Consider the following 19,876-nt stretch of genomic DNA (forward strand, 5'->3'; position numbering starts at 1 on the left):
CACATCAATTACATATGTCTTCATATGGGAGTAACACAAGTGAACTTTAGGAGGAGGCATGCTTTATATTTAGATGTAGCCTGACAAAAAGAAATGACTAAACAGGAAACATATAAGATGTAGTAATATTTGTATCCCTTTAGCTCAAACTGCTTTCTTTATGGATTTTTTTTTCCTAGGCACATCATCTTTGCTCCAAGTAGCCACAACAAATATGCCGGAGAATCATTTCCTGGGATCTATGATGCTATGTTTGATATTGAAAATAAAGCAGACCCTCGTTCAGCCTGGAGAGAAGTAAAGAAACACATATCTATTGCAACCTTTACAATTCAAGCTGCAGCAGGGACGCTGGCAGAAGTGCTATAGGAAGGTCTCAGACAAGTGGCTAGCCATTAAAAGCATTGTTGAAAGTCTGATGACAAAAGCCATCTTTCTTTTTGGTAACTCATTAAACCAGTGTTCTGAAAACTTGCTTTTTTATGCCACGTTTTGATTTTAGACTTCCAGCTTGTTCATCTGCAAAGAGATTTTTGGATCTTTAAAAATGCATAACTATGTCACTAAGTGTTAATCTATCAAAAAACAAAACATAACAAAAGTCTCAGATCACATGGTGGAAGGAAATAAAGTAACTGAAAGCTATTTAAAACAACGTATGACAAGGAATCTGACTTCTCAGACAATGCTGGTGGGAATGTAAAATGACACAGCTACTTGGGAATACAGTTAGGCAGTTTCATATAAAGTTAAATAGACATCTACTTTATGACCCACATGAAAACATATGATCACAAAAAGGCTTTTACACACATGTTCATAACAACTCAAAGTGGAAATAACAACATAAATTTCATCAACAGGTGAATGGGTGAATTGTGGTATATATATAATGGAATGCTGCTCGGTAATAAAAACTGCCAGTACACACACTGGTATTAGTGGAAGACATTGTTGAGGAAAAGAAACTAGACACAAAAGAGCACAGAGTATATGATCCTATTTATATGAAGTTCTAGAAGAGGCAAAAGTAATCTATGGTCTTAGAAGTCAGATCACGGATTGCCTGGAGCAAGTGGGGAAGAAAGGGTTGACTGCATAGAGGTATGAGGGAACTTTCGGGGGCTGTGGAATTGCTCTGTATCTTGATCTGGGTGGTGATTACACAGGTGTATATATTTGTCAAACCTCATCAAAGTGTAAACTTAAAATGTGTATATTTTATTGTATGAAAATTATATCACACTACATTTGATTAAAAAAAACAGTCAGGTGAGGAACCCAGGATAACACACCTCCTCTTGTGAAATCACCATGGAATGCATTCGGTCAGGAAAAAAGTCAGTAATACCCATACTTTTGGTAAATTCAGTTTTATTGGATAAACACATTGAGTCTTGTTGAGTGAGAAGAGCTACGACTAGTCTTCATTCTCTAACTCTTGTGAGAAAAGTATTATCAGCATTTGTAAACTTTTATGCAAATCCTAATGAATCAAAATTGTGGGTAAACTATGATTAAAGCTTTAACAAGATTGTTCAACTCTTTCCACCAAAAGAGGAGAGTCAAATATTATAAGCGCCCTTTATAGCTAAGCACATGAACTACAATAAGAAGTGACAACTCAAAGTTTGACTGTAAACAGTGAGAAACTACTATTTCTCCCTGGTTAATGATAGGATTTAACTTAATTAAAACAGTGAGGACATTTAGTTTGGGAACAAATATTTCTTATACATCTTGATATTCCCAGAGAGTATCCATTGTTTCCCTACAATAAGTGACTTTCATAGCAATGACCCTGAGTCATCAAGATTCCTTTTAAATATGTTCTATTCATTCTGATTAAAGAGATGATATTTTGCTTTAAAAGGCACTAAGGTATTTATAAAATTTAAAATTTATAAAGTATATGAAATTCAACTTTTGTAAAAATAATGATTTGGCAAATCTAGGGAGTTCACTTCACTTCCACACTATACTGCCTTAGTATAACATTTCGTTTTTTAGATACATGGAGGAGTAACTGCATTGTAGCTTTTGCCTTAAAGCATGTTATAGGAAGGATACTGGGTGAAGACTCATGAGTCACACTTTTCTGCTATCCCCGAGTAAATCTACATTTCTGTGGGTTTCACTTTCCTCATGAGTAGTGATTTTTAAAGTTCCCTCCAACCTGAATTATGATATCATTTCTAAAAGCGACAGATCACAAAGGCTTGGAAATCTCTTGCATGATGTTGTTCCTGCTGGTAGCTTTCCTGAAGAAAGAAACAGCCTATGTGGTTTGAAATATACGTTTAGGATAAAATAGCAACCTTCTTTACAAATTACTGCTTTCTTTAATTGGTAATTTATTGTTTCATTTGTTTTCATCAAGCTTAATAACAGCTGATCATTAGTGACAGAATAAGTGATTATGTGGCATCCACTTCAGTCAATCCAGACATGGGATGCAGGATATGTACTGTTTTTTTCAAGTATCAGAACATGTATTTGAACTTAAAAAAAAAATTTCCCCTAAGCATTTGAGATAGTTGAATCAAGCTCAATCATTACTCCCTTTCGTTCCATTCCTTGGTCCAAGTCCTGGAAGTAAGATGTTTCTTTTCAGAATAAACAGTTGCCTTTGAGTCAATTCTGACAGATGGCGGTGCTAAGTGTGTCAGAGTAGATGTGTGCTCCGTAGTGTTTTCAATGGCTGGTTTTTCAGAAGTAGATCACCAGGTCTGCCTTCCAAGGTGCCTCAGGTACGGCTGTGCTCTATAGGGTTTTCCGTGGCTGATTCTTCAGAAGGAGATCAGCAGGCCTTCTGAGATGTCTCTGGGTGGGCTCGTACCCCCAACCTCTCAGCAGCTGAGTGCGTTAAGCATTTGAGTCGCCCAGGGAAGCCAAATGTTCTTTCCTATCCAGGTATCTGTTTGTATGTGTGTGTGTATAAAATATAATAAAACGTTTGCCACTTCAGCCATTTTCATGGCAATTAAAACCAAAACCACCCAGGCAAAAGGACTTCATAGGGTTGTCTTGAGGATTAATATTCATTCAAGTTCTTAGAACAGTACCTGGCCCGTAACATGTGCTGCATGCTTGATATTTATAAAAGCCAATTTCTATGACAGATAACTATACTGGGAAATGGAGCTACAATGTTTGGCCAACCCATAAAAAGTCCAGTTTAAATAAAATCATGCAATATTTGTCCATACAAGGGGACACAAGCATTAACAAATATAAATAACTGAAGTATACATAGATATGCAACTGAAACAAGCTTATGAAGGATCCCAGTATTCCAAAAACATTAATACATCCATTTAGTCTCCGAGGAGGTGGTGACAGTACTACAGGTTTAGGCAGGTCTCCCTACTGCAGGCTTAATCACTAATCTTACTTTAATTAGCAAAGTCTTAAAGGATAAATTAACGATCTAATCACTTGGACAATACAGCTGTTTGGTCAAAAAGGACTGGAAAATTAAATTATTTTAACAAAATCTTGCACTAAGGAAGATAAAAATGTATAAGGAAGTTTTATAACTTTGATGGACATTGGAAGTATTGTACTAAGTTGGAACACTTAACAAAAGTCATTAATGTGCATATAATGAAGACATACGCTTTAGAAAAACTGTTCTTGAAGGAACTATTTTTTTTCCTTCCAAATCATGTGGCTTCAATGGGGTCAGAAATAAAATCTGATTATAAGCTGATAGCCTGCCTGTTTTCTCTGTTCCTCTCTCCTCACCATATGATGCACTAAAAAAAAAAAAAAAAATCACGTTAGGTGAAAGTTTACAGAGCAAATTAGTTTCCTATTCGATAGTTTGTGCATAAAGTGTTCAATGACATTGGTTGCATTCCCCACAATGTCTCAGCACTCTCCCCATTTCCAGCCTCGTTTCCCTGTTTCCTTTCGTCCTGATTTTCTGCCCCTTCCTGCCTTCTCATCTGTGCTTTTGGGCAAATGTTTCCCTTTGGATCTCGTTTAATTGATTGTTCTAAGCAGCACTTTCCTCTTCGGTGTTATTGTTTATTTTGTGGGCCTGTCTATGGTTTGGCTGAAAGGCGGTCTCCAGGAATGGCTTCAGTTCCAGCCCAGAAGGGTGTCTAAGATCATAGTCTCAGGGGTTCCTCCAGTCTTGGTCAGACCAGTAAGTCTGGTCTTTTTTGTGAATTTGATTTTTTGTTCTACAATTTTTCTCCTGTTCTGCCTGGGACCCTCTGTTGTGATCCCAGTCAGACTGATCAGTAACGGTAGCCAGGCACCATCTAGTTACCCTGGTCTCGGGTTCCTGTGATGCGTGAGTCCATAAGATTATTTGCTCCCTTGATTTGTTGGTTTTCTTCACTCTCCTTTGCTCTGGGTGATAAGAGACCAATAGTTGGTTGGCCATTTGCAAGTTTTTTTTTTTTTTTTGCTTTAGATGAAAGTTTATAGCTCAAGTTAATTTCCCATACAAAAATGTGTACACGTATTGTTACGTGACACCAGTTGTACTCCCTGCAATGTGACAGCACACTCTCCCTTTACTCCCTGGGTTTCTTGTGTCCATCCTACCAGCTCCTGTCCCTTCCTGCCTTCTCATCCTGCCTCTGGATAGGAGCCGCCCATTTGGTCTGTGTATCTGCTTGAATTAAGAAGCACACTTTTCACAAGCACTATTTTATGTTTTATAGTCCAGTCTAATCTTTGCCTGAAGAGTGGGCTTCAGGAACGGTTTTAATTCTGGGTTAACAGAGTGTCTGGGTGGGGGCCATGGCTTCAGGTGTTCCTCCAGTCTCTGTCAGACCATTAAGTCTGGTCTTTTTATGTGAATTTGAGTTCTGCTTCACACTTTTCTCCTGCTTGGTCAGGGAGGGACTCTGTGTTGTGTTCCCTGTCAGGGCAGTCATTGGTGGTAGCCGGGCACCATCTACCTCTTCTGGTCTCAGGCTGCTGGAGTCTCTGGTTTATGTGATCCTTTTTGTCTCTTGGGCTAATATTTTCCTTGTGTCTTTTGGTGTTCTTCATTCTCCTTTGATCCAAGTGGGCTGGGACAAATTGAAGCATCTTAGATGGCCGCTTACAAGCTTTTAAGATGCTATACGCCACTCACCAAAGTGGGATGCAGAAACTTAATAAACTTTGTTATGCCAATTGACTTAGAAGTCCCCCAAAACCATGATCCCCAGCCCCAGCTACCTGTCCTTCAAAGTGTTTGGTTGTGTTCAGGAACCTTCTATTTCTAGCTTTTTCAGGAAGAGCCAAATCAATTTCCAAAGTGGTTGTACCATTTTACATTCCCACCAGCAGTGTATAAGTGTTCCAGTCTCTCCACAACCTCTCCAATACTTATTATTTTGTGTTTTTTTGGAGTAGTGCCAGCCTTGTTGGAGTGAGATGGTATCTCACTGTAGTTTTGATTTGCATTTCCCTGATGGCTAATGATCGTGAGCATTTCCTCATGTATCTGTTAGCTGCCTAAATGACTTTGGCAAAGTGCCTGTTCATATCCTTTGCCCATTTTTTAATTGGGTTATTGGTCTTTTTGTTGTTGAGGTGTTGCAGCACCTTGTAGATTTTAGAGCTTAGACCCTTATCGGATATGTCATAGCCAATTTTTTTTTCCCAAGTCTGTAGTTGTCTTTTGAAGTCTTTGGATGAGCATAAGTGTTTGGATGCCATGTATTAGGACTTCTAGCATTGTCCCTATTTTTTTTTTTTCCATCATCTTTATTGTTTTAGATTTTATATTTAGGTCTTTGATCCATTTTGAGTTAGTTTTTGTGCATGGTGTGAAGTTTGGGTCTTGTTTCATATTTTTGCAGATGGATATCCAGTTATGCCAGCACTATTTGTTAAAGAGACTGTCTTTTCCTCATTTATTGGACTTTGGGCCTTTGTCAAATATCAGCTGTTCATAGGTGGATGAATTTATGTCTGGGTTCTCAATTCTCTTCCATTGGTCTATATATCTGTTGTTGTACCTGTACCAGGCTGTTTTGACTACTGTGGCAGAATAATAGGTTCTAAAATCAGGTACTACGAGGCCTCCCACTTTGTTCTTCGGTAATGTTTTACTTATCCAGGGCTTCTTAACTTTGCATATGAAGTTGGCAATTTTTCTCCATCTCATTAAATAATGTCTTTGGGATTTGGATCAGGATTGCATTGTATCTGTAGATTGTTTTGAATAAAATTGACATTTTCACAATGTTGAGTCTTCCTATCCATGAGCATGGTATGTTTTTCCACTTAGGTAGACCTTTTTTGGTTATTTGCCATAGTGTCTTGTAGTTTTCTTTGTATAGGTCTTTTATGTCTCTGGTTAGGTTTACTCCTAAGTATTTTATCTTCTTGGGGGCTATTGTAAATGGTATTGATTTGGTAATTTTCTTTTCGAAGTTCTGTTTGATGGTGTAGAGGAATCCAACTGATTTTTGTATGTTTATCTTGTATCCTGATACTTCACTGAAGTTTATAATTTCCAGTAGTTTTCTTGTGGATCCCTTGGGATTTTTTGTGTATATCATCTGCAAATAGGGATACTTTTACTTCTTCCTTACCAATTTGGATGCCTTTTATTTCTTTTTCTTGCTGTATTGCTCTGGCTAGGACCTCCAGCACAATGTTGAATGAGAGTGGTGATAAAAGGCATCCTTGTCTGGTTCCTGTTCTCAAGAGTTTTCAGACTCTCTTCATTTAGGATGATATTGGCTGTTGGCTTTGTATAAACGCCGTTTAGTTTGTCAAGGAATTTCCATTCTTTTCCTATTTTGCGGAAACCCTGGTGGCTAGTCGTTAAGTGCTATGGCTGCTAACCAAGAGGTCGGCAGTTCAAATCCTCCAGGAGCTCCTCGGAAGCTCTATGGGGCAGTTCTACTCTGTCCTATAGGGTCACTATGAGTTGGAATCGACTCGGTGGTGGTGGGTTTTTTTTTTTTTTTCCTATTTTGCTTAGAGTTTTTATCAGGAATGAGTGTTGGACTTTGTCAAATGCCTTTTCTGCATTGATTGGTAAGATCATGTGGTTCTTTTGTTTTACTTATGTGATGTATTACATTGATTGTTTTTCTAACATTGAACCATCCCCACATACCTGGTATGAATCCCGCTTGGTCATGATGAATTATTTTTTTGATAGGTTGTTGAATTCTGTTAGCTAGAATTGTGAGGATTTTTGTCTGTGTTCATGAGGGATATTTGTAATTTTCTTTCTTTTTTGTGGTGTCTTTACCTGGTTTTGGTATCAGGGTTATGCTGGCTTCATAGAATGAGTTTGGGAGTATTCCATCCTCTTCTGTGCTCTGAAATACCTTTCGTAGTATGGTGTTAACGCTTCTGTGAAAGTTCGGTGGAATTCTCCAGTGAATGTCAGGGATAGGGCTTTTTTTTTGTTGGGAGATTTTTTAATTACCGTTTCAATCTCTTGTTAGTTTATTTAGTTCTTCAATCTCTTGTTATTTAGTTGTTCTACCTTGCTTTGTGTTAGTTTAGGTAGGTTGTGTTTATAGAAATTTGTCCAGTTCTTCTAGGTTTTCAAATTTGTTGGAGTACAATTTTTCAGAGCATTGATTTTTTTTTTTTTTTTTTTAATTTCAGTTGGGTCTGCTATGATACTGCCCATCTCCTTTCTTATTTGGGCTATTTACTTGTTAGTTTGGCCAATGGTTTATTGCTTTCGTTGATCTTTTCAAAGATCCAGCTTTTGGTCTTGACAACTCAATTGTTTTTCTGTTCTCTATTTCACTTATTTCTGCCCTTTTTTTTTTTCTTCTGGTGCCCGAGCACTTCTTCTGCTGTTCTCTATTTGTTTGAGTTGTAGGGTTAATGTTTTGATCTTGGCCCTTCTTTTTGGATGTATTGCTATAAATTAACCTCTGAGCACTGCTTTTACTGTGTTCCAAAGGTTGTGGTAAGATGTTTTCATTCTCATTTGATTCTATGAATTTCTTTATAACATCCTTGATTTCTTCTCTAACCCAGTAATTTTTGAGCAAGGTCTTGTTCAGTTTCCATGTATTTGATTTTTTTTTCCCTTATTTTTCTGTTATTTCTGTTTATGGTTAGAAGAGATGCTTTGTAGTATTTTGATGTTTTGGATTCTGCTAAGGCTTGCTTTGTGGCTTAATATGTGGTCTATTCTGGAGACTGTTCCATTAGCATTGGAAAATAATACTTGTCTGCTGATGAGTAGGGTGTTCTGTATGTCTATGAGATCAAGTTGGTTGACTGTGGCACTTAGATCTCCCATGTCTTTATTTTCTTTCTAAATGTTGTATTGAAACATTCTCCATGACCAAAAGCTACGTAGAAAGTCACTGGAAAAAAAAAAAAAAAAGCTATGCACAAGAATTTTGCAAGACTAGTGGTTTAAGGGTAATACAAAAAGTCACTAAAATAAGAAAATAGCTATGCAACAGAAACTTTGCAAGACCAGAGTATTAGGGTAATGCCACACTTACAAAGCCCTAGGCATCTACAGTTAAACAAGGCAAACCACATGTGATTGTTAAGGCTGTGGGTCAACTGGGCTGGGCTATGATTGTCAACAGTTTGGCAGTTGTACAATAATGTAATTACCTCCATGATGAGATCTGATATAATATGATCACCTCCATGAAGGGATCTGCTGTGAGTAGCCAATCAGTTGAAAGGGCATTTCCTCGGGGGTGTGGTCTGCATCCAGTAATGGTGGATTTTCTGGCAAGGCTATTGGGCTTTTGCTCACTCTGGATACTGCAGCTAACGTAAGAACGAGCTGGAGTTAAGATTTTGGATTTCAGAAATAAGGCCCTGGAATCGTGACACAGGAAAAAGAATACTAAATGTAGTCACATGTGGTACATCATGTTTGGGCAACGTTTGACCACGTCTGTTGTCTCATAAAGTTAGAGCTCAGAAATCCTGTTGGGAGAGCAGAATGTAGCTGACGTAACTGGATGTAGCAAATTCAACAGGTTTCCACTTGCATTTCATGTCTCTTGTATACAAAGCAATTGTGCTGCCAGGTGTGTAATGGTACAGCATATATATAACCTATAATACATGTGTCTCGGTAGTCATAATAAATGCCTATGTTGTTGGCTCATGTTTGTACTGTACTTTCTATAGTTGTTTTAACGTGAACTTTCTCTACTTACGAAGTTTAACGTATTAACTGTATGCTTCGAGTCATAGGCCACAGCATGCAAATCCAGTGTATTGTGCATTTCTTGAGTGTTGTAGCATTGTTTTTCTATTAAAAGTATTACTGTGAAGTACATTATGGCTCCTAAATGCAGCAAAACCAGTGCCAGGGATGGCAGCACCAAGAAGCAAAGGAGAAGTATTGATTTGGAAGTGACGTAATAGATTATTAAACACAATGTTGGTAAATCAGCAAATGCTATCTCTTGTGATTTCGGCATGTCGCACTCCACCATTACAACGATCCTCAAAAACAAAAAATTCCCCAAACTATTAAAGGCTAGGCTCCACTGAAAGCTACATAGCTCCTGAAAACGGGAGAAGAACCTGTATCGGATATGGAGAAACTGCTAAAGACGTGGATTGAGCACCAAGCACGAGGAATCCTCTCAGCACGTTAACCATCACTGCTAAGGCAGGAAGCTTGTTCGAGATGCTTCAAATAAAGGCAGGACCAGACTACAATATTGAATTCAGAGTTAGCTGTGGGTAGTTCATGCGGTTCAAAAGTTTTTTGCTCCATAACATGAAAGCGAGAGGTGAAGTCTGCGAGTGGTGATGTGAAGGCAGCAGAATTTGTTGAAACCTTAGATTAATTGTAGAGTGAGGTTATTTGCCAGATGTTAGCTGAAATGCAGTGCTGTACGTGTATGGCATCTACACTGTTCAGGTACACTATTCTGTACAGCTTTGCTAAGAATATGGTATTTCTACATCCCAATCACACAATGTCATATTTCACAGAATGTATCGTGGATGTCAAGCGGTATGTGGTGGACCAAATTTGAATGCCACGTCAAAATTAATTTCAATAAAACCAAAATATAACCTATTAATATTCTAGGTTAATAGATAACTTAAAAGTAACCTGGCTGCTTAAAGCAAAAAAACATATTTATATATAAAATCATACCTGTATGCCCTAAAACTGAAACCAGACCTTATAATTAAGCTTTTAAAAATTTATCATGGATGTGTACATGACATGCATCTTCAAGTTAAAAAAAAATCATTGATAAAAAATAAAGGCTGGTGGGGGACTAATAATCCAATCACCTTAAAATATCTGCAAGAATCATTTAAAGTTCTCTTCACCTTTAGATGGCTGAAGAATTGCCTAAAGGAAGCCAAGTAAAACTTAACAAAACAAACAACAAACTTAAAAGAATTAAAACCTCTGGCATAAAACAGAAATTATAAATAAAATCACTTAGTCCCTTGCCAGCATATGGTCACACCGAGAAGTTACATCATCCACCTGCAAATACTCATTTATGGCTGGTTTATTTGTATTTTTAATTATTTATAAATTATTGACTTAATCATAAAAAGAAACAAAAAATTTAGGCTAGTTCTCAAGAACTACCCTTTAGTAGAGTTCCACTAAAAACAGATGTTTAACAGAACACTTTAGCTAACAGTATTGTATCAGGGCTAATTTCTTAGTTTTGCAAATATTCTATGATTACGCACAATTTTAACGTAAGGTAAAGATTAATGGATACATGCGAATTCTCTGTACTGTTTTTTTTGCAACTTCTCTGTAAATCTAAAACTATACCAAAATAAAGTTAAAAAAACAAAAAAGCTCAACTTCTTAGGATATTACTTCCTTTATGTTACACCAAATGTCCCAGGCAAGAAAAAACATTTTAAGTTTCCCATGCTTAGTTTAACCATCAATCTAGTCACCAAAAGAATAAATCTAGACTTGATACTTAACTACAGTAATTTACTTTAAATGCTAAGACATAAAAAAAGACATAGATAGCATTATTTCTTGAGAAAGGACTCAATAAAGGTTAACTTAAGAAATTTTTATTAATTTTTTGACAGAATAAGAGTAAAACATATTCTATCTAACCATAACTTTATCCCTTTATGTATGGGTCTAAGACAAGTATTATTCAGATTTTTATCAAATTGGGTAACAAATTCAGAGATTCTTAGGAATAAGAAAGGAAATAAAATGGTCACTAATGTAATGAGACTAATATATAATATTAAAAAAATCAATCAGTGCTTTGTAACTCTGAGGTGGACAATCCACTTGGTTTAAAGAATAGTTCAATTTCATATAACATACTAAAATAGTTTAGGGGAAAAGAGTTTCAAGATGACATTAAGAAAAAAGCATATTAATCATTACCTTGAATCAATTACCAACATATCCCCACAACAATAAATACACTTTCATGTCCCTAAATCATGATACCTTCTAAAAAAATTCAAATATAACCCTAAGTGCTAGGCTTTATATACTCTATTTGGATCCAGATTTTATTGCCCCAAATTTCTTGCTATCATATGTTGATATCATAATAGTGAGCTGTTGCTGGTTGCCAGATTTTTTGAGTTTATATTTGTAACAAGAGCTAAACCATTTTAATAATTATATAACATCTGATAATTATTTGCTAAGGGTAGTAGAATGAGATATACTAGTACCTTAATCTATTAACTAAAATTGCACTTTTGCAAATTCCCCTAATAGTAAGGAAAAACACTCAAGGGGTTTGAGGAATAATTTTAATCTATATAATTCATGCCCAAACTTAAGTTCTGATAGTTATGGTCTTCATAACATTTCTTCATTTTAATTTTCTTCTTGAGCTCTGCACTGCTTCAAAAAGTAACCTGTCCTATAGTGAGTTCAATCAGCATAAATAACCTAATTCTGTGATACCTAGATTTAATACAAATAAAGCATAATGTATATTCAACAATGTATCACCTAGAATTGTCAAGCTTTTCATGAAATCCTAAGAAGTGACTCCAAAACAAATTATCTTTTTTAACAGGTAATACAGTTATTATAAAGCAAAGCTTATATATTTAGTTTTCTGACGCTCTAATGTATTTTCACAAGCCTTTATGTCTACAATTTTATAGATACAGTTTTCTATCAGTGAGGCCAAATATAATTTCTTCTTAATATGTAACCATACAATAAAGGTTTTAAGAGGATATGGGCTGTAAATCAGGTACAACCTAGTTGTAACACCATACAAAGATCTTTAAATAATCAGGAAAAAGATTTTTAACATTATTGCTTAGTCTTATAAAATGGTTTGAGTTTTAACTAAATTAATACCTCTACAGTTTTATTTACAATGCCTCCTATACTCTTAAATTACAACTGCTGGGCAAGTGATGACTCAACGGCACTGGGTTTTTTGGGGCAAGTGATACAGGTTACTGATGCAACTTTTTAATTGTTGTAAATGAATTTTAATTTTAACCAATGTATATGTTTCTCTTATACTACCTTAGAATCCTCCTAGACAACGTAACCGTCCCAAATGGAAAAAAAAACAATGCAGAACTTTCTCTCTTAAAGATTTTCAAGTATTATAGGAACAAAAATCCATGAAAAATAAAAAAATCTGACATTCTATCTTGTTTTACTAATTATGCAATAACAGAAAGACATGTGAACAAAGACAAATGTTCTTTAATGCCTGCTTGCTTTTTTTTGCTTATACTAGGAAATACTGTACTATGTTTATGAGCTATTTTCTAGCTTCTTCAAGTATAAGACACACCTATGGTTCCATTACTGAGGAGAAATGAACAATTTAACCTCATGTAACTCAAACAGATGATTGGGGGGGGGCACAAAAGGACAATTTGACTTTGGTTTTTAAGAACCTACTATTAACCCTGAAATGCCAGACTTCAATAAGAAAAGATTACAGCAGCAAGCCACCACTTCAGCACGATTAGGAATTCCAAAATAAAAAGTTTCTTTTCCCCTTCTCTCCCACTCAATCTGTTGTATCTTCTTTTTGTTTTTCTGGCTTTTTAGCTGCAGGCAGTTCCAGGCTTGCCCACTGCATAGGTTCTGCTTTTCTCATGGTGATCTCAATCTTTGTTGCAGTCATAGTTACATAGCTTCGTTTTACATCAATCACCTGCAACGTATCAAAGAGAATTAAAGTAAACACAGGTAGTTTTATTAGTCTCAAATAAAAATACTGATCTTGCCTTTGCTAATATCCTAAACCCTCAAGCTTCTAAGGCCATTTTTATACCAAGATTTAAACTTTCTGATAAGATACCTTGCTCTATGTATACTTCTACTTTGCAACAATGCTTACTCACGTATTATCTTTTTATTTTACATATATCTTAAATTATCAGAAAAAGTTCTGTAGGCTACATCATACTTACACCCCATAATTTCACATTTTGATGAAATTCCTTCTCTCCTTCAAATACAATGAGCACATTTAACTGAAAACGAAGACACAGCAAGTCAGTTATAAAATTCCAATTGAAACTTATAAAAACACAAAGATATGCATAAAAATTAAGCTATTGTAAGACTGTAAGAAACTACCAATGTTGTATTTTTTTCCACCTGAGAAAAACCATAAAAGAAAAATGGACTTGAAATTTTATACTGAGAGCTAAGTAACATTCTATTCCTTGATAAATATTCTAAGCTACTATAGTATCTCCAGAATGCTTTAAAAAAAAAAAAAAAAAAAATGTTAGGCACAGCTTTTCATTTAAAATAGTTTACGGGAAAGTAATTAAAAAATTTTTTCAAGTGGAAAAATCTTAAAAACTTGTCTTAAAACCAGCTCAAACTAGAGTGATATTTTATAAAAATTAATATAAATAATAATGTGTAGAAGACAATTCTTACTCAAAGATATTTATGCTAATATACTTACCAATGTACTATTTGCTTCTACTCGACTAAGGTCTGGAAGGGAATTTTTAGCATATATTGAAATGGTGACTTCACCTCCTGTTTGATGCCAGTCATGCCTACATGGAACAACTTTTCCTCCCTGTATTATAAGAGAAAGTTGACAAATTTAAAAAGTGCTAGGAAATTAAATCGTCAAAAAGGAAATTTGGTCTATGTGAGAAAAAATTATCACGCAGCACTGAGCATTTACTGTTCTCAGGGCAAGTCACTTCTGAAGTTCCCGCAAAAAAATTTAAATAATAAAATATATCATGATGCAAATAATCTATATAGTTTTATAAATTTATCAAGAACATCCTTATTCCTTTTCTGTTTTACGGCTACAGTATAACATACACTAAAAAAAAACAATTTAAAAACTCCTACTAAATTTTACATAAATTTAACGTTCTATAATCTACTACATATAGTCACAAAAGCATTCTTTGAAGGCTGAAGCAAGAAAGAGATTTCCTTAGCTGGATAAATCCAACGTCTTAATCTCATGCACAGACTTTCACTTTATTTTCTACAAATCAGAATTTGGGAAGAAAATAATTGACCACTTTTAAGTACCTGCTGTTGTTACGGAATAATTATTTTCCTCTCATATTTGCAGGCAGAAAAAAGGTGGGAATTTGGAGATGTAATCTTTTGATTACTATTATGAAAATTATTTTGTACCAGTGGTATATTGCTGTATCAATAATTTTTTTCAAGAGACAAATGGTGATTTCTTTTTAAAATAGAGTAAATGCAGGCACATAATTGAAGAAACTGAGACACTATTATGTTAAAAAAAAAAAGCAATACTTCACATTTTGGTAAAATTACACTAATTGAATTTAAATGATATTTATCACTCAGCTTTTTACCTGTAGCTAGTGGCTTAGACACTTAATACCTGATAACTGCATGCATAAATGAAAACAGACAAAACAAAAAAACTCTGCCAAGGGTTACATTCTGAAAACTTCTGAACTCAGTAAGAGTAACGTTATTTTTTTCAAATTAGTACAACTTCTGGACCTTGGAGAAAATATACAGGCAGGCCTTTTTGCTATAGGACATTCCTGAAAATTTTGTGGTAGGTGGCTTACTACAACTGGGGGTTTATTTCTAATATTCAACCTCAAAAAAAAAGAAAAACCTATCCAACCATGTGTTATTAAAAAACAATTACAGAATAATCAAATACTGAATAAATGACTCTCTAAACTGATCTTAAAATTTACAATTATATTCTAAGTAAAAAATCATTGGTTATCTATATTTATATATTGAATAGGTTCATTATATTGAGGTTATTAGTGCAAATACCGCACAAAAGGCTTAATGTATTATAAAATACATTAAAAATATCCAACACACAAACATTTATTTAGCAATTAAAACTGCTTGCCTTCTTACAATTTAATGGGCTTTGGGGGAATTATTTGCATAGCCCCAAGTCTTTTTACAAAGCTGTCCAGGGAGTACAAATTGATGCTTTCTTTTTCCTCTTGATAAATTTCCCTGTGGCAAGCAGAGGCATTCAAAGAATTCCAATGAAACAAGTCTGCAATCCTCCTCTTTGACCACTAGATGGAGTGTTTGTGCATCTGTAAATGGCTGAATGAAGTTTAAGTGGCCAAAAGAGAATCGGATGTCTGAAAGCAACATCTAATAAAGAGCAAAGTGGTTTTAAAAAAAAAAAAGTGGGAACAGGCTATGGAGTAAATTTTATGAATAAAACAAAGATGGTTCAATTTTGGCAGACTTAATTATTTCACAGAAACCTATAAGCCTGCATCAACACAAACACAATGGCTACGCTACTCAAAGGACAATGCTCCAACTAGGATTAATTTCAGGTTTTAGGCACATCAAAACTTACTATTTGAGAAAAGGAAGTTTTTTTTTTTTTTTTAATTGAAAGAGAATAATCTCGAATGCCTCAAAATGACTCAGACGAGTAAAATCAGGCGTGTTATTTTGAAAAGACTACTTACGGCATCCTTTTTAGTCCACAGGTGTTTCCCTGTTGTGCAGCCCTCTTGGGCTAAAAATGTATTAAAATCAGAAGTTTTTCTTCTACAACAGCTCCAGTATTTCATCCTTTAAATTATAATAGAAAAGTATTTCAGAAATCAAATCTCATAATCAAGTCCAGGAGTATTAACAGCAGCAAGTGTGATTAAAGAAAAAAAAAAACAAAAAACTGGGTGTGCAAATTTAGTATTCTATTACTGTCTAAGCTACTAAAAAAAAAAAAAGCTACTACACAGTTAAAATTAGATATATTTCAGAGAATACTAATTTTTTTAAGGACCAGAATGTGAGTTTTTATAACAACTCTGGAGCTCCTAAGTAAAGACACTTAAAACCATCACAAAATTCTAAATCGGCTTTAGTGATGCCTCAAACCCTAATTTTGTCATGAAGCTACCAAATTGTAGTATGCCCAAGATTTAAAATCCTCACATGTGAAAAACCCAAGGGAAAACATGCAAACAAATTAAAAACTAATGCTTACACAACCTTTGATGGCTAGTCAAAGTAGGTGAAATCCATTATTATTTACTAGAGAAAAATTCAACAGAGTAAAACAAAAATTATGACAAAACTTAAGGTTTGGGTCCCAAGGAATATGGAAAGAGAATGGAAGACTTTAATGCAGTACTACGTTTCTATAAAGTACAGGATAATATAGAAGAGTGCTTCTCAACTGAGGGCTGTGGGAAAGTATGAGTCTTCTTGAATTTCATAATGTTGCAGTCTTAGTGCCCCAGTGAAAAAATCTCTAGAATTCCAGCAATGTGCAGGGCAGTCTTTAAAATACAACCAACCAAAAAAACAAAAAGCAATTCAGCCCAAATACAAACAGCGTCACATTGAAATATATGGGTATTAAAGGAAAAACACAGAGTTTAAACCACAATGATCACTTAATAGCTGTAACCCTGTTTCAATTTTCTCATGTGTAAAAGACAAAACCCAGATTTCTGTTATCGTGAAGATTAAATGACAAATAAATGCTTAATAACAGTACACAATAAATAATGCTTAAAGGAATATTAACTTTCTTAAACCCTACCATAAGGTGTTTTAATCAGTCATGCTTACCCTTCATGGAAAACAGGTACTCCAGAATGATACACACAGATTTCTTCTAGACTTTGTAGACTCTGATACGTCTAAAACAGAATGGAGAGGAAAAAAGCCACATATCTTTAAGTTATACCTTACACATATTTGTAGTACTGGTGATCTCTACAAACTAGGCAGGATGCTCAAGAAAGAACAATTACTTAGAATGGTCATAAATTCACCCCAGGCCATTCTTTAACCTACTGAAAAGTGAGTCCCTTTTGAACATCATTAAATCTCAAGTCCCTGTGAAAGGTAACTAGAGAAATAGACAATAAGATGTATTAAGATGCTTTCAACCTTTTGGGTATGAGGTCCCATCCAAGCATATTCAGGTACTTAAATGCTAAAAACAAGAGCTAATTACCTTTGACAAAAATATAACTACAGCACGATTTACGTGTACAGCACACTCTTCCTGGGCATTATAGGTTAATCAGCAAAATCTAATAAAAAATTCCAGAAGTGATAAAGTAACGATGAGTTCTCATCCCCAACAAAGAGTAAAATGAGTTACAGACCTGTGTGTACAATCAAGGTCTGTCTGGAAGACCCATGTTGCATTGCTTTTAGGGAACACTCTACAGATGAATTCACAAAAAGGAATGTTAAAAATACATGGATACGGCCAGCAGTATATTTTCTCTCTATTTTGTTATTTATAGCAACTACCTACAAGTACAGAAAATAAAATTCTGTATGGTTACTTTTCATAAATCCAAAGTGCTAGGTGTATATAGGTTCCTAAGTGGAACAAATGGTTTGGACTCGGCTGCTAACCTAAAGGTTGGTGGTTTGAACCCACCAACTAAGAAAAGGACTGGACATCTGCTCCTTTTAAGATTACAACTATGGAAACCCTCTGAAGCATTTTTACTCTAACACATGTGGTCGCCATGAGTGGTAATCAACTCAACTGCAACAAAGTCTACCTCCTAAAGATATTCCACGAGTACATAAAACTCAGTGTGTTAGGCTCTGAACTCATCACTACTGCCCCTCAAACCTCATACTCTTATATGATGGCAGCAAATCCACTCCGTCTCCCAAAGCAAAATCCCATTAAGTCCTCTTCAGTTTCTCCTCTCCTTCTACTATGAAATTCCGTCAACTTGACTTGAAAATTTCTATCAGTTAAATTTGCTAACCTTCCTCATAATCACAGGCAGATTTTAGGCACACTATACTAACGGGTTCCTAATTAATTTCTCTGCTTTCAATTTCTGTTCTCTACTATCTGAATAAAACAAGTATCACTCTCCTGTCTGAAGTCCGTTAATTACGTCTACCTCACATCTTATACAATAATCAGTAATAGGTGGTTTGCTTCCAAATGTGCCTGTAGAACATAATATAGAATACTCACAGCCATGAAGGAAACAAAAGATTTCTTAAATAGGGCACAAAAAGAATTAGTCATAAAGGTAAAGATTAATCAGATTTCATTAAAATTAGGTTAGTCACTATTTACCAAGCCAGCATTAAGACAATGAAAAGGCATAATGTCTCTCTGACAAAGGATTCACAACCAAAATATATAAAGAAATCTTACAAATCACTAAGAAAAAGAACAATTTAATAGAAAAAAAGGAGGATGATTTTGGACATTTCACAAAAGAGGATACTGAAATGACCAAATAAACATGGCTAAAATTTAAGACTTGTGTTACATTGTTACCAAGATCTGGAAGAAATAGAACCCTCAAATACTGCTGATAGAAGTGTAAACTAATACAAATACTTTGGAAAACTGAAGCCCTGGTGGCCCAGTGGTTAAGAGCTTGGCTGCTAACCAAAAGGTCAGCAGTTCAAACCCACAAGCTGCTCTTTGGAAACCCAATGGGGCAGTTTTACTCTGTCCTATAAAGTCAGAATCAACTTGAAAGCAAGAGGTTTGGTTTATCGGATTTTTGGAAACTATATGAAAGTATATCTTAAAGCTGAATATATACATACTCCATGACCATGCAATTCCAATTCTAATAATATGCCCAATGGAAATGTGTATGTCCCAAAAGGTCACACAAAAATGTTCATAGCATTATTTGTAACAGTATTAAAAAAAAAAAAAAAAAGGCAGCAGAAAAGATAAGTTGTATTACATTCAAATAATGACACATAATAAAGCAATACAATTGAAAAATTATGCCTACATGCAACAGGGATAAAACTAAAACACGTAACATTAAACAAAAGCCAGACACAACAATGTACGTTCTGTGATTGCATTTATATAAAGCTCAAAAACAGGCAAAACTAATCTGTTACTAGAAAAATGTGGTTACCTTTAGGGGAAGGAGTAACAAATAAGAGGTGACATAAAGCAGACTTCTGCAATGCTGATGTGTTTACCTTTCGAAAATCCCTTGAGCTGTAAACTTATACGTGCATACTTTTTAATGTTCTACTTTAATAAAAGAGATGAAAAATCCCTTTAATGGCTTCCATAACCTAAAGAAAGATCTAACTTCTCAGCAGCAGCAGAGCCTTTCATGATCTGGCCCCTATTTCATCTCTTTGAATCTCAACTCTGACAAATTTTATACCAGTGTTATTACCTACTTACTGCTTTCTTTACGCTACTATCTGTCTGAAATATCTTCTCCCTTTTTGTCCATTTACAAAACAATGATTCATTTTTCCAAACTAATCTGGGATGCTTTTTCCTTGACCTTTCTTCATTACTCTACCACTTGAACTATCTTCCCTATGCCAAGAATTCATCACTTCCTGCTATGTGCTGTTCCTACCTTATCTACATGTGAACATATAGTCGATTCTCACTATTTGCAGACTATATATTTATGAATTTACCCACTCACTAAAATCTATCTGTAAACCTAAAATCAATACTCATGGTACTTCTGTGGCCCT

At 35.1% G+C, this 19,876-nt stretch overlaps 2 protein-coding genes across 2 annotated transcripts in view; one reads left to right on the forward strand and one right to left on the reverse strand.

Moving 5' to 3' along the window:
* Positions 1-425, forward strand: part of NAALAD2 (N-acetylated alpha-linked acidic dipeptidase 2) — a 49,340-nt gene extending 48,915 nt beyond the window's left edge. Inside the window, exon 19 of the mRNA XM_003415580.4 lies at positions 180-425. Coding sequence (XP_003415628.2) covers positions 180-369 — 190 coding nt within the window. The 3' untranslated portion in view covers positions 370-425. The remainder of the gene's footprint in view (positions 1-179) is intronic.
* Positions 426-12,028: 11,603 nt separating this feature from the next.
* The window catches only part of CHORDC1 (cysteine and histidine rich domain containing 1), a 32,595-nt gene continuing 24,747 nt past the window's right edge, over positions 12,029-19,876 (reverse strand). Inside the window, exons 7-11 of the mRNA XM_003415581.4 lie at positions 16,979-17,049; positions 15,865-15,970; positions 13,854-13,973; positions 13,345-13,407; positions 12,029-13,085 (exon numbers count right to left, since the gene is read on the reverse strand). Coding sequence (XP_003415629.1) covers positions 12,939-13,085; positions 13,345-13,407; positions 13,854-13,973; positions 15,865-15,970; positions 16,979-17,049 — 507 coding nt within the window. The 3' untranslated portion in view covers positions 12,029-12,938. The remainder of the gene's footprint in view (positions 13,086-13,344; positions 13,408-13,853; positions 13,974-15,864; positions 15,971-16,978; positions 17,050-19,876) is intronic.

The sequence above is a fragment of the Loxodonta africana genome, chromosome 7 (assembly GCF_030014295.1).
Source record: "Loxodonta africana isolate mLoxAfr1 chromosome 7, mLoxAfr1.hap2, whole genome shotgun sequence".
In the NCBI taxonomy this organism is placed as follows: Eukaryota; Metazoa; Chordata; class Mammalia; order Proboscidea; family Elephantidae; genus Loxodonta; species Loxodonta africana.